This window comes from Nesoenas mayeri (assembly GCF_963082525.1).
Source record: "Nesoenas mayeri genome assembly, chromosome: 1".
Classification (NCBI taxonomy): domain Eukaryota; kingdom Metazoa; phylum Chordata; class Aves; order Columbiformes; family Columbidae; genus Nesoenas; species Nesoenas mayeri.
In genome coordinates, this window is record NC_137541.1 from 62,861,234 (window position 1) to 62,876,997 (window position 15,764).

General features: G+C 39.8%; 1 protein-coding gene across 1 annotated transcript in view; it reads right to left on the reverse strand.

The window, feature by feature from the left end:
- GNPTAB (N-acetylglucosamine-1-phosphate transferase subunits alpha and beta) overlaps positions 1-8,932 on the reverse strand; it is a gene marked incomplete at its 5' end in the record, with an annotated part of 46,612 nt that extends 37,680 nt beyond the window's left edge. Inside the window, 2 exons of the mRNA XM_080354478.1 lie at positions 3,796-3,881; positions 8,816-8,932. Of these exons, the coding sequence (XP_080210604.1) occupies positions 3,796-3,881; positions 8,816-8,932 (203 nt within the window). The remainder of the gene's footprint in view (positions 1-3,795; positions 3,882-8,815) is intronic.
- Positions 8,933-15,764: the final 6,832 nt, after the last annotated feature.

Here is a 15,764-nt window from a genome sequence, read left to right on the forward strand (position 1 = left end):
GTCAATTCTGAATTAACCCTGGCATAGCAAGCTGATTCTTCATTGCCAGTGGCATTAGAGACTAGTAAAAAATGTGACTAAAGTGAATTGTTTGCAGATCCACTAGTTTCATTACTTAAAATTTATCCAAATAGATAAATTTTCTTAATGCATTTTTACAGCATACATTGTTTGAGAAAAGTAGTGATTATTAAACATAATAATAAAAAAAAAAACCATATACACAAATTGGATTGAATACTCTTGTTGCTCCCAATTAGGATCAGTAACAGTGTTAAGAATTCACCTTTTTGGTCCTTGCCAAAGCTTTCTGGTTGGTTTCATGGCTTCTTAAAAAGTACTGAGAGATTTTATTTTGAAAAGCAGGTAGTGGCACTTCGCTTTAAAAGGGAACAGGAGAGCCACTTCTGATTATCCTTCTCAAACACTATTTTTAATACAAAGAGTCTTCTGCAAATTGTTCAAGGTCAGAAAAGATCAAAAACTTTCTCCCTCAAATTCTGTAGGTACATTTCTCCTTTATGTGGATTTATACATTTGGCCTTCATCAAAAATACCAGCCTGGCAAACAGATTAAGCCCAAGATGAGCTGTCTAAATGGGAATTATGTAACACCTTTCTACAGAAAATCATCCATTTTCCCATTTGCTACTGATTTTAATGTGGGCAAACATGGTCTTCAGAAAATTTCTTGGAGAGTCTCAGACATTTAATAAGTTGAGTCTTATTTGGATACTCCTCTACATTTTCCTCTTTCAAAAACGTACCCATTTTTCACTTGCAAACCTAAACTAAAAATCAATAGGATCCTGCTTGAAGACAAAGCCCGTGCCACCAGGTCTCCCAGACAGGACAGGAGACCTGTCACATGGTGCTTCTTCTATGCACGTGCTTGGAAGTATTTTCTGTACCCGTGACATCTGTTTACCCGCAAGAGTCACACTCACGGCCAAGGTTGCAGCTAAGATGATAAAGCCTCATTGTCTCAGCATCCACAGTTGCTGAAGGAATACTGCAGCCTCTGGATCTCTCCCAAGTGACTACACAGTGATCTCCAACCTTGCTGAGCCTCTTTATGAACAAGTGTAAGTCTATCACGCCCTTAAGCTCCCCACTGTAAACATTCCAGCCCTGCTGCCGGTTACATCTCTGTAATTACCCATCAGCTGCAACTCAAATGTTCCATTGCTATTTCCACTCCAGTATCCCTCAGCTCTCTAATTTGTGCATCTTTTTCTCTCTTCAGCCTCACTCTGCTCAACAATTAATGGCTCCCCAGTCACTGACAGCTCTCACTGTACCATACTGAAATCAGTCTGTACATTTTAAAAGCTGAGGCTTTTGTTTCTCATTTTGTTTCCATATGTGTTTTGGAGTTTTAAGTATGATTTGGCCATGTCCTGGAATAGCAAAATTACACTTCAGCATTTGGCAAAATGCAGAATTTGCTGGTGGAAAATAATAAAACAGTTCTCATCCAAGACTCTCATGCATGCAATTCCATTATCTAGTTTCCTTCTTCTCCCTTTTATTTTCATACCAAAACTAACTACGTCTTTAAAAATGGCTTTGGATGAGGTGGCTTGGTAAAAAGCCCTGGAATTTCTGCTCCACTGTTTCAAGTTGCTGAAGAGCCTGGGCAACCTAAGTAGGCAATTTAGCAGCTGATGTGATGACCTGGAAAGTGCAACAGCTGAGGTGCCAAAAAACATGTGACAAGAGGGAAAAGCAAAGCAATTGCTAAACTTCAAGGCAAAAAAAGAAGTGTCCTTTCATCTGGCAGAGAACAACATTCAATAGGTGTAACTAAGGATGCTGGCAACATCACTGTTTTTGTGTTACTCACAAAGAAGAGCTTTTGGAGTTTATAATCATGAGAAGCTTGCCCATATGCACAAGTTTGTCTACATTTTACACTGAAATTTTCTTTATAAAAGTTTGTAATCCAACTGTTTGACAAGAACAGAGATGTTTTCCTGCAAAGCTCCTAAGTGATAATACTACTTTAATTCGGTTGAAGGTCTATGAAAATTTCTTAAAGGCCATGCAGCTTTTACTTTCCACTAAGGAGTGGATATTTGCTTAATTTCCAAACCAACAAGCTTTTGGTTCTCCAATTCTGAATATTTAACTCTAACACTAAAATAAGAACTGATTAAAATCCATGGATAAGATAGGACCAAAACTGGAAGTCCACAATCCTCAGTTTGTATATAAGCCATGTCACATCCCACATGTTGTATTGATATCAGCCTTAAAAATTCCATCGAACAATCACTAGTAGAATGAATACTGCAAGAAGGAATACATTACTGCCTTCAAAGTTTGATAAAAACAAACTGAATCCCTGACAAGGGACTTCTGAAAGTTAACAGATGCCTAAAAGTACATCTCTAGAAAGAATTTTTGTTGGTATGAATTTTTACGGGAAGTTGGTATCTGCACACAAATATCACAACAAACCTCCCTGTCGGGCAAGACGTAAGAGTATTAAAGGCGTATGGGTGAAATGGAATAACTTAAGCATCCACCATGAAAACCTTAAGCTTCTCCTCAGGCATTCAATAGGTCCTCCCCAGCGCGCTGGATTTTTTGCTTGTAATTCAGAGCGATCAACACTAGCTAAGGAGTGCTTTTACACAAGAAAAATGAAGTAAGAAAATGCAATATAGAAATGGGAACTGACTACACCTACATCACAACAGTAAGATCTGAGATTTTGTTTTGGACAAAATCATTTTATAAAAGCACTCTACTTCATTATCACCCAGTCAGGCATTTGGGTACTGACAGGAACGAACTACCATGCTTTCATTTCAGCATTGCAAAAATATGTGAATTTTAAGCTAATGATCCATATGAGCTATATCATATATCACTCTGTTTTCATCTGTCATTCTTCGGAAAAAGGGGGAGATGAGACTATGAAAGTGAGGGATTCACTGACACCATTCCATGTGCTTTTACAGAGTTATCTTGCACTGGCTAAAGCGTGACAAATTGATCTGATCACTTCTGCTGTCCTGTGACTCAACAAAACTCAAGGCAGATTAAGCATCTGCTTTCAAGGCTGGTTTTTTTTTGTTTTGTTTTTTTTTCCAGTTGAGTGCATCAACACTTAACAGTCAGATGATATCTCCTTAGTAGCTTCTTCCACCTACCAATTCACAGTCCACTGACTTCCTGAACAACAGACCCCACGACTATTTAGAGATGAATGATGAAACCACAAGAAGTCACATAGCAGCTAACACAGCTGAAACAAATGACCCACATGACTCGGTTTCCAGCTTTCTGTGAGTGACTTCTCCCATGCACTCAGCCTTAAAAAGCTTCTTCTTACTATCTTTGCAGCTTCTCTACTAGTGTCCCTCATGAGATGTCACAGAAAATGCAAGGTAAATGAAAAATAATGTTTCAAAACACTGAAAATCAGAACTTTAAGTGCACAGCACTTATATTTTCCTCTATTAATATGGAAAACATGTCATGTCTTCCTTTTATTGTTAACATTATCACCATTTTGATGTTTCATTAGAGACTGGATTAATTAAATCCATTTAAAATGTACACTCTCTTATATGACCAGAGCTTCCAAATGCCAAACACCTCCCAACCTGGGAACTAAATCAAAATTTTAAAAACAGTAAGTTTAAAATCTGCTGCAGATTTAGAGCCCATACAATAAGGACCTACTCAACAGTAGGTTACTGTATCTGGAAGACTTCATTTAAATATTTGAAAATTCCTGGAACAGTAAAATGTGCAATAATGTCACTTGCAAGTAAAGCTCACCGATTCTGAAAGGATTTGCCAGCAACATTGTCTCTGTATGAATCAAACATAACATGATACTGGTCTCTACTCCACTCCAAGACAACCTGCAAAGAAAAAAAAATAAATAAAACAAAACACTTGATGTCACCACTTTCTAAAATTAGACACTTAAATTTCTCCTTTTGAAATGTTTAATCAGTATCAATTTCATTCAAATTGGTCTATGCATTAATGCACAACTGACCAGACTTTAACAGAAACTAAGTTATTACACTGAGCCAGCAATGAGACCCAGAACTTAAGAGCACATTTGATTTAAATGAATTTCTCTGCAAAACGGGATTTCCTGTTCTATGAACACACTTTTTAAGCTACTATTCATTTAGGTTGCCTCCACCTCATCACTTAGCCTTTAAAAATTCAGGAATGTCTTCCCACAACTGAGACCTAAACCAAATATATTTCAAAACAAGCAAGAAACCCCTATCGCCCCCAGCATATTTTTTTCTTGTCTTCCTTTCTATTCTCACATAGGACATATTGAAGTATACACACCTCTGAAATCTGAGCTTTGCAAACAAACAGCCAGGTCAGGGCATTTCAAATTATGCCAATTGACCTGGCGACAAATTTAAAGCACAATAGCTGTTTCCTGACACTGGCGACATCTTACGTTGCAGCCAGACTAACCCAACAGCAAAGTATTTCTGCAGGCTGCAGCTTCTCTGCCATCTCCCTGCGCTTCTGTGCCTCCTCCCAGCTTTAGCTCAACACAAGTTCACCTGACCCTGCAGTGAGCCAAGTCACAGAGCTAAACCAACAGAAAGACAAACCTTGATAAATCAGAGTGCTCAATCTTCCTCTACTTGGTTCTTGGACCAGAGGAGCAATGATGAGAATGCATAGCTGAAGGCAGGGTTGTCTTCCCCACCTCCATCCAGCCACAAAGGCTGCTTAGCTAAAACCTCAAGCTGCGTGCCACTTAAATGCCCTTTGCCAGCCATCCCCATTCCTGGACATTTTCATAAATTAGCTATATGGGAAACCAATCACAAGACAATTCTTACTTCTGAAACTACAACTTCACATTCTGTTTCCATTCTTAAGTGCACACATATACACAGAAAACAAAGGCACATAGTTATGCTTCCATTACTGACAAAGTATCTGACATCATTGTTCTTAACAGAAAAAAAAAGAGACTTTTCAACATTAAAAATGGTTAATATGCTTTGATATAACAAAAAAGCATAAGTAATTTGAGACAAAACTAACACAAAATATTTAGGTTCTACTCCAAGGTAAACTTGCTATGATACCCTTTACAGTGAAAGCCCAGTCTTAAATACTACAGTGGCATCTTGTATTGCTTCAGAGATAAATGTGCAGTGGCTTATTTTACATGGATAAGTATGTAATTATATGTACTGGAGAGGAAAAAAAAAAACCAAATACCAGGAAAGAATAGTACGTACTTTACACCACTGTTACTAGATTTAAATTTTACTATTGCCTATTTCTTATATTACAGGAATTATGATATATACCATTTCTCTAAGATATCATTCAAAACCATACCACAAAGACTACCTCCCTCCCTTTTAAGATACACATCTCTATACCCTCACACCCACTAAAGCAAATTAAAGCCTTCTGGAAAGGAGGGAAGCCCCATCATGCGCCTGGATGACAAGCACACACAATTCCTGCCAGAGCTGCAAACAGTTTCTTTGTAACCAAGATCACATTTGTACAAGTTTATTCTCCTTATACAAAAGACACATGATTTCCCAGACAAACATAACATCTCCTTCCTTAAATACTAAAGTCAAGAAGTGTCTCAAAAGCACAGTAGTACTCTTTTTCATGTACAAGTCATTATGTCCTTCTGCCAAATACACTAGTTTAATTCAGTACAAGCAGAAAGATAACCACTCAGAAACATTTGCTACAACTGATAATGATGAATTGACACACACTGATCTGCTTCCAGAAGAAATGCAGAAGTATTTGAGTAAGAATGTGATTTATTATATGAATAATATGGGTCTCTAGAAGAAAAACATTAACCATTCACACATTTGCTTTGTGCAGCTGTACCTAAAAAGACCCAGGACAGCTCTCTTTAGAAACACGTTCAGGAAAAATGTTAAGTCCTTCCCACCTGACAGATATTTTTTTTCCCCCCTGTAACTGTTCCCTCTTGTCTCATTATCTGTGTTGCAAAAACGCCCTGAGGCTGCACTTCGCTTCAGTTTTACATACTGATATTATAAAACCACTAATGGAACAACATTAAAAAAGGGGAGTGACACCTTCTACTAGGAGATACCATATCAGACAGGTGATAACAAGAGCTCTGGCATACTCCAGTTATAAAACATTTTACAAAGCTGAGCAACCTACAGAAAGATGGCCAAGGAGGGTTTGCAACTAAACTGTCCTAAAACTCAAAGCTCATCTTACAACTAGATTACAGCACTGGTTTAGCCCTTGCTACCCTATGTGTTTTTGCAGAAATGCTCCTGAATCATGCTTAACGCATTGTTATTTTGTGAAGTTCAAGTTTTTTTCTTGAAACCAAGCTTTTCCTGACCTTGAGGCTGTGAGGGCATAGTTACTAATCCCAAATTATTTGCCCCAGCCATCCATTTCTATGCCAGCATTAATATTTATATTGGCATAACTCTAAGCAAGGAGATCTAATTTTGCCTCCTACAAAAGAAAGTTGGCTCTGAGGTGGGGAGAAAGCAGAACTGCAAATTCTGCTCAGACACCAGGATCTGATAAGCGTTCCCTCACGCTTCTTTTTATGGCTTGACAGTTCCCCACAGACTGTTAAAAATGGTTGACCTGATAATTATAAGCAAGATTTCTTGGTTTCATTTTCAAAACAGTCATATATATTTATTGGTTGCTGCCTTGTGGACTCTGTATAGAAGAACAGAAATGTTTTCCATTCCCACTATAGTTATCAGAAGAGGTCCAATAGTGTTTGCTCTCACAAGTCTAGCCTCTCCTAAATCCTTAAACTACCACCATTTACCAAAACACACCACTCCAAATCATAAAAGAATAAAATGCATACAGACATCTCTCACCATGATCATTTACCATCATAGTGTTAAAAAAAAAAAAAAGTTTTGTATGTATTTCTATACAGTCATTCCATAAAGGGTGGGGGCTTTGTTGGTGTTTTGTTCATGTTTTTTAAACATTACTGGTCACTTTTTTCTTAACATATAACTTTGAAAGTTTACTCCTACATGAATCTGCCAGTTCTTTTTTCACTACATAGTATCCAAGCTTTCCATATAGCTCTAAGAGGGCTGGAAACTTAACAGCAAACTAAGATTTTGAGGTAAAATAATTTTGAGCAGCGATTTTGACTGATTCTCAGTGAAATCAGCCATAAGCTGGACAACTAACAAAGTGTTTTAAAAAAAAAAAATCTTCAGACTTCTATGGAACACTGAGTTTGGGTTTAAGACCTTGTTCTAAAGAAATGCAAAAGCATATTCAAAGTTTCACGGCACCAAGAGGTTTACAGCAATCCAAGTTGACAATTATGTACAAGCAAGTGGCTAAAAGTACAACACGATTAATTAATTCACTGATGGCTATGAAGTGTTTCAGGAACTCGTGAACACTACAAGGCAGCAGGGATGAAGTACTTTATGCAAAGAAGATGTACAGCTACACAAAATAAAGTTCTGATTGTGCCACACTTGAGAGTTTCAGGTAATACTCTTCATGGCACTTCATCTTTTTCTGTATCTAAAAGCAGCCATCCAAATCTAACAGGGAGAAATAAGGAAAAAAGAAAAAGAGGAAAAAAACCACACACACACAAAAAGTAGAAACTTAAGAAATTTAGAAATCAGGAAATACCAGTCTGCTTGCATTTAACACTGACATCCTTTTACACTGACAAAAATACTTTCTTTAATTCCCTGAATACTTACTATATTCTCAAACATTACACTGAAGCAGGATTATTTTCTTCCCCTGCGGATTCTTTCATTGATGATTTCCAAAATACATAGGGTAATATGAAACAAAACTTTAAAATATACTATAGACCTATATGAAAATCATACCTAGGAAAAGTAGAAATTATATTGCATCATTTACAAAATAACAGGGAAACTGAGTAATAAGCAGCAAGCAATGTCACACAAACTCTGCTGAGCTGCAGGCATGTTGGAGAAGCGACTTTAACACTTTAAACTCTGGAAAGGAGAAGGATTCTGTCACTCCCTGTTGCCATTTGAACGTCACATGCAGTACGCCCTTTAGAATAGTTAAATAAATTAAAAAAAAAAAAAAAAAATCCAGTACTAATAAATCACCTGATAAGGGAAATGGAAAGAATTGCACAAGATAAGAAAACACGAGCTCCTGGAGCAAGCAGATTTTTTTCAGCTCTCCATTGCCAGGGCCCGCCAAGGCTGTCACAAACCCCCTAACACCCCTTGGGAGTCACTGCGCTCTTCCCTCACACCCGCCCTTCGCAGGAGAGTCCCGTTACTCCGCACGGGCGCTCTTCAGGCGTCAGCCGCACCAAGCGCGAAGGAGATCGCCCGAGCCCGAGGGGGAGCTGCCACACAGCCGCTTTCCAGGCTGCGAGGGATAGAGCCCATATAGGCACAGTCGTCCTACAGCCAGCACCGCTCAACGCACCCAAAACACGGCACACGGGAATGCTCCTGTTCCTCAGCCGTGATGATATGCCAGAAAAGAAAAAGGAAGCACCACCAACGTAAAGCACGTTTTCTCCCTTATGTCTTAAAAATGCATATATATGTACATAATCAGCATTCACGCCCAAGCTACCCGCTGCAGGAACTCACTGCTCACAGGACATGACAACTACCCGGCTCCCGAAAGGCAAAAAAGCCCCGAACCCAAACGCACCCGCGCTCCCCGTGCCGTGCCGTGCCTCTTCCCGCCGGCACCGCTCTGCACGGCCGCGGCTGCCCGAGGGAAGGGAGGGGAAGGCGGCAGCCTCGCCACACCGGTGCGGCGCCGTACTGACCTCCCCGAACTGCAGGGCGGAGACGATCATGAGGACGAGGCCCCCGAGGCAGAGGCAGGGCCCATACCTGTGCGACAGGCAGGTATAGGTCTGGCGCTGCAGGAGCTTTAGCAGCATGGCCCGCCGGTGGCCGCCACTGCCGCCGCCTCGCCTGGCGCGGCCTTGCAGCGGCGCGGCGCGGCCCGACCCGGCCCGCCTCACCGCGCTGCCGTGCGCCGGGGCGGGCAGCGGCCTCGCAGCACCCGCCCCGCTTCCGGCAGCGCCGCGGCGCCACCTGGCGGCGGCTTCGGGGCGAGCGGGAGGGGGCGGGGCGATGGTGGATGCCCCGCCCCCGCGCCGCAGTGGCTCTCGCTCCGCTCCGCTTCGCGCTCCCCTCGGCTGTGGAGGCGCCGGGCAGGGATGGCCCCCCGCCGACTCACGCTGTTTCGGGGTTTTCCTCTGCCTGACCAAAGGGCCCAGCGCTATAAGGCAGTAAGGGGTCAGACTACAGGATTTTTTACTTTTTTGGCCCCTCGCTTATGGCCTTGAGTGCTCAAGGCTTCAAGGTGCGTCAGTGGTACCGACCTGCTGGAGGTGCTGGATTGGCCCTGTAGTTGTTTAATAAATCACCCAGATGACAAAACCCGCATCCAGTGTTGTGTTTGCAGCAGGTGAGCCACAAAATATGCCAGGTGGTATGAATCTGAGTGCTCTTCTAACGCCTCTCCCCAGACATTTGAAAAATGAGCTGATGCATGTGAGAACATGCACCCAGGAATGAAAAACCACGCCAGTTTCATTGTCACAATTGTGCTTGTAACTCTTCCTTTGGTATCTACTGGCTGTAGAATAAAATGTAAACGTTTTGATGTGTAATGTCCTAGGTGATCTTGACATTATTTAGCCACAAAACAATACTTCTGCGTGTGCAAACACCTCTCCGGCTTTGGCCAGCAGAGCTGCACCATCCTGTCATGCTACCACATATGCTGCAAAGCAATTTTGCTTTCCCTATCTGAGAGGGAGGACCGCTGGATATCACAAGGGTACAGTAGAACTAGATGCTGAGATTTCATTTAAGCATTTCCATCTGTGTTCATCAAAAGGGAACCACTAGGCTAGAAGAAGGTTTTTCGTGGAGTTCTTCAGGAACTGTTCTTGAGGCAAAAACATGATCACAAGAAACTAGTTGGAGGCCACTAGCTGACAGCAGACTCTGCAAATCCTTCATCTGCATCGGTTTGTTTTATGCCATGAAGTTCAGCCACCTACATAGGACACTGCTGGTATCACCACTGTCAAAAGTTTAATCAGGCAAAGGCACTTCTGGTTACCAGAGCAAAATAAAATGGTGCCAGAGGCCCTCATGAGGCCATGGACGCTAGCACCTGTCTCTGTAGTCCTTTATCTCTGTATCCGAAGGTCAACTTCTAAGTATTTCTTACAACTCAATGAGTAACAAACATCACCCACATGTTCTTATTTTTTTCCCTGTGTAAAGTAACAATGCCTGACCATTTCCAGAATTTTGTCCTAGTATATTTACACAGTTGTGGTGTGAGAGGACTGCACCTGGCTGTACCCTTTCCTCTTGACTCCTTCTAAAAAGGGAGTCTCCATCTTCTTTGTAGCCACCCTTTAAATACTGGAGCATTGTGACAAGGCCTCCCCTAAGCCTTCTTTTCTCAAGGCTGAACAAGCCCAGTTCTCTCAGCCTTTCCTCACATGGCTGCTTCCCAATCATTTGATCATCTTTGTGGCTCTTCTCTGGACCCTCTCCAGCCTGTCCACATCTTTTTTGTATAGTGGGGACCAAAAATGAACACACTATTCCAGGTGTGGCCTGATGAAGCTGAGACATATAACACCACAGTAAAGCAGAAAATCAGTCAGGGAAAACTGAATTACTTCAAGGCCTGGATTAATAATTAGTGCAAAGTGTGGGATGATACATTTATACAGACTAATAAATACTTCAGTATAACACCAATTCACATAATCTTTATATAATCCTATAAGTTATCAGTCAAAGTATTCCAACAGATATAGACATGTAAAAAGCTACTGTACAAATCATGATGTGACTTTATCTGTCCTTATTGTAGAATACTCATGTTCAAGGAATATATATTTTAACTGAAACAGATGCACAAAAAGGAACAACAAGGTCATGCCTTCTGAGAAGACACTAAAAGATTTTGTCTTGTTCACATGACATTAATGAAGATCAGAAGTTTATTTAAACTAAATGCAACACTGTCACCCGTTTAAAACAAAACAAATAAACTGAAAACAAGCAAGCAAACAAAAATATAAAAACAGGTCCTGGAATATATTTGAAATAGGAATAACAGGAATACCTATCAAGCCTTGAGAGAGAGCACTCAGCCAGCTTTTGACAGGAGACAGGACTCTCTACTCCACATGTTCCCCTATATACCCATTTTGCCATGGACTCATACACTATTGCGATCTTCAGTCCACCAAGGGCTTAATTATCCCATGCAACACAGAAAGGCATGATGGAAAAACAGATGAAAACAAGGCCACCCTCATCTTGCTAATTAATTGCAAGTTACAGGGTACACATCCCTGTAACTTGCAGGTTCAAATCCCTTTCTCAACAATTTGAATCCAAGTTGCTCGGATCCTTGTACATCTGTCACGAGAAATTCTTTCCAAGCTGAAAATCATAAACCAGACCAGGGACCTTGCATCACTTTGCAGCCAGCTTTATGAGAATGTCTCTGAAAGGGGCAGGGCTCAGCCCAAATTCTCTTTTTTTCACATTTTATCTGATGCATTGCTTAGGCAGCTGTCCAGGTGAGTATCTTGCTGTTGTATCCAAGAATGGGATACTTAACTTTCTACATTTTCTCCAGTCACTGTACAGGCAAATGAAGCCAGATATTCTGATTGGAGCTATAAATTCCACTAGGTGTCAGGATATCTAAAAATTAGGAGCTGCCATTATAATCAAACATGCACTGAAGGGCCTTGCCAAATCACTATCCATGTAAACTGTTGGGCTCTTGGAATAATCTACTTCCCTGTACTTGTATTTGCATTAACCTGAAGATGCATGTAGCAGGACTTAAAGATATGCCTTCTGTGGAATATGAACTAAACTAAATAAGCAGTCAAATAATGATAAGCGCACTTTATCTTGATCCTGATTTTCTGCAAGTTCACCAACATTTTACATCTCTTAAATCTCGGAAAGCTCTCTGAATTTGAGATGTTTTTCCTACTACGGTTAGACCTTCTTTCTGAAAGGGAGTAGAAGCTATTTTCAAAAGGGAAGTAATAACTACTTCTTTTAAACATGACTGGATATCTTGTAATATTCAAAGGCTTGAGGAAAGCAGGAGTTGCTGCTACTCTTCTTCATGTCTGCTGTGGGAAAACAACAATCACTCACACTGTTCCTTCCTTAGAAAAGCTAAGTATTGCAGAATACTCTCTGCAAATCATTTACATTCTAATTTAGTGTGATGGGAGAAGAGTAAGAGCTAAATATCCAAGGCAATAATGTAATTATCTTTGGTTGAAGCAGAAGACCAGAAATAGTCAACTTAGTATCTCAGGTGTCTCAGCCAAGAATAATATTCACTGCACACTCCATGAATCTTGCACTAGAGCAAAGAGATTAAACATGCTCATAGACTTCCAATGTTCATCACTTTATGGTCTGTTTCACAAACATGAATTAATCTTGTAGCACTTATGTGAAGCAAATATTACTGAGCATAGAGGCAAGGACAAAATTCAGAAAGTTTTATGCCTGCTTTGACTTTAGAAGCAATTTTTCACATTACAGGACCTAACTGGTAGTACTCTAAAGGCTCAGCAGTTTGCTCTTACGGACTTTAGTTGCATTTGTGAATACTCAGAAGTTCTGAGCATTCAGAGGTGTCTCAAGTCAGGCAAGCAAAACTAAAGAACACAGAGGTAATGACTTACCAGTGGAAAGTTTGAAGCAACTTGGCTATCATGATAGATGAGTTTTGCAGGAGAGGCAGAGGCCAATTTGCATTTGCTTATTGTAATTATGGAACCATAATTTCTATTCCTTCCCTATTCACAAGAGATTTTCTAAGAGCTTTTGTAAAAACGCAGCTGTGAAGATGTTTGCCCCATACACTGAAGGACAGAGAGGAGAAAAAGTTAGCCAACTGTTTCACCACTTGCTCTTGTAATGCACATGCTCAGGAAGGATTGAAATCCTCAAAAGCTCCTATAAAAGTGTCTAAATTCCTGTCGATTTTGGTCATAATCTACACACCTGCTTAAATGCCTATTCCATAATTATCTTTGTACATCTGGTCTAAGCAGTCTCTTTTCAGTAGCAGTTAAGGAAAAAAAAAAGTAATAAAAGTAGTTTTATTAGCATAAACATAATTTAGAAAACCTCCTGATTTTTCCTTGGTTGTCAATACATACCATTGCTATTACATCTCCATAGCATGTAAAAATAGCATGTGTAAGTATCCAGGGTAGCTTTGTCTGTTTAGCAGAAGATGAGTAATAGTGAAACCTTGCCAGTGTGGACTTAGGGCAGGTTATGTGAGCTCCTGGTAAGAAGAATGCGAGTCAATAGTTCACAGCAAAAGCTGCGTTACAAGGTCTTCACAACTAATATGATCTGTAGCAGCTGGGTTAAAGCTAGCTGAGTTGTAGCGTGACATTTTGGCATCTGGGGACACTTGCTGACCCACCAACAGGGACCTACAGCCCCTCTCAACAGCTCTGGCCAATTTCTTTCCTGCCAAAGCCCATGAAAGGTTTCTCTGGTACACTTGCATTGATCATTTACTATATTAACATACTCTTAAGGACAAGCTCCTCTGAGAATTTATGTATCTTTTGCACACCTAGGAACCAACAGAGGACTTTGTAGAGGGCTAGGCCCTAAACAGCAGTCAAAACAGGCTGGTGTGCTTATCAGTTTTTTGAAGATCTGCATTAGCACTTTCTATGGAAAGAAAATGGGAGACAGTAGGGCCTTCTAGGAGTTCTCTTTCTGCCTCTTCATCCACCAAAAACCAATATCTGAATGTTAATACCTACACTTCTGAAATTTAAAGCAGTACCCTTAGGCATATTGGAATGACTAGCTCAGTACAGCACAATGAATTTGGTATTACGGCTATCTATCAAATACAATAATTAAATCACATTACTCTTTCAGAACATAAAAGAGTAAAAGACGGTGACTGAACATCATTCAAAAAAGAAATCTAATTTTGATTCACCATTTGTAGAGATCTTAGCCTTTGATAAGACTTTGTGCCACTGACATTACCTCTAGAATAGAGACTGAATACAAGTGATGAGTTTCTGAGAGATGATGTTGTTCCCTGAGGTTATGCCTTGTAATGGATTATCTCTAAATCAGTAGTATCTAAAGTAATTTTAGCAGCATGAGTGAATGCATTCTGATTATATGCAGCTAGTGAGAGTTTTCAGGTAATACTGTAGCAAAAGTAGAAATTTGAAAACCATGCTCGGTACTTCGGTGTCTCACTAGTTTTGAAAATTCTCAGATATTCAGCTCCTAACCCTCTGGATAGGTATGACTTCTTACCTGAAAATTTTGTTGACAGATTATAGAATCTTCTTTCTTTTTTTTTTTTTTTTTCTTCAGACCCCATTTCTCTACTGGCCCCATTTCTCTTCAGGAAAAAACATTTTATTATTTCTTAAACAGAAATCCTACCCTTTTCACTACTTTTTTCTTTGTGCAGATGCTACAAAGGATATTTGCAATAAGCTGAAGAGCATGGCTGGTATAATAGATATGAAGTGTAACTAAAGAAAAAAGGAAAACAATAATATATTTGAAACAGAGAAAAAAAAAGGCAGTGACTGAAGAGCAAAGGATTGGAACAATGACATTTTGAAAATCTCTGAAAGCAAGCATCTAGATGAAGGTTAGGCAGCATATGCACCTGGCACCAAAATCAAATTTTCAAAGCATAATACTTGCCAACATTTTATTCTGAAAGATCCCATTATTTTCTGACCACTTCAAAGTAAAATAACAAAGGCCCACAGAAACCCAGAATAAATCTTTTGAAACCTTGCAGATAGATGTACAATGTCATTGTGGTTAAATTATCAGTCACCTTGGTATGGTCTAGTTCTTCTGTAGAATATCAACTGCTCTGTCTTTTGTGGAAGATGGAATGAAGAGCCATCAAGTACTGAAATGAGTTAAATTAAACAGGGAGTTAGAATGCACCGTATTTAGAGTAGAATAGAGTTTATCAGAGTAAAGTTTGGTTCTCTCAAATGTTTGAATATTCTAAGGAGTAAAAAGGTATTATTTTGTATTTTAACACTAAAAACACAGGGCTTTTAGTACATTGTTGTCATTGTTACAGAATAGTGATTGAATTTATGTTCCTTTTGTTAATCCTAACAAATTGCAATAGCATAGAGAACAGACTGCATGTGTTTGATGGTTAGAATGGGCAGAGTAGTCCTTTAAATCCAATCAGCATCACACTTAGCAGAAAGAACTGGAGGCGCCTTTAATGATGAGGAGTGCTCGAGAAGATTTTGTGGCTGTATCAAATGGCACATTCTTTTTACCTGACAGTAGTAAGATGGAGAGTCAGAACCCTAGAAGAACATTTAATTTTTATTAGTTATCAATCACCCAATATGGATCACAGTATCAGACAGAAGGATGAAATAGATAAAGGACCTGTTTAGGATGAACAACTTCCTTTGTTGCTTGGAAATATAGATTTTATGTCTAAAATTGCTTAAGAGACTACAAAGAGAGTAGAGTGGAAATAGTTACTACAGGATCTTTTTGGAAAGCCCTATTAACTGTTGTTCTTCATGTCTATTTTATTTCAGAACATGGTAAGAATTCATCACAAGTCCTTTACTTTCCTGTACCCTACACCTACAGTGAATTACTGTTATCTCCAGAAAAACTAGACTTTGAAATTTTGCT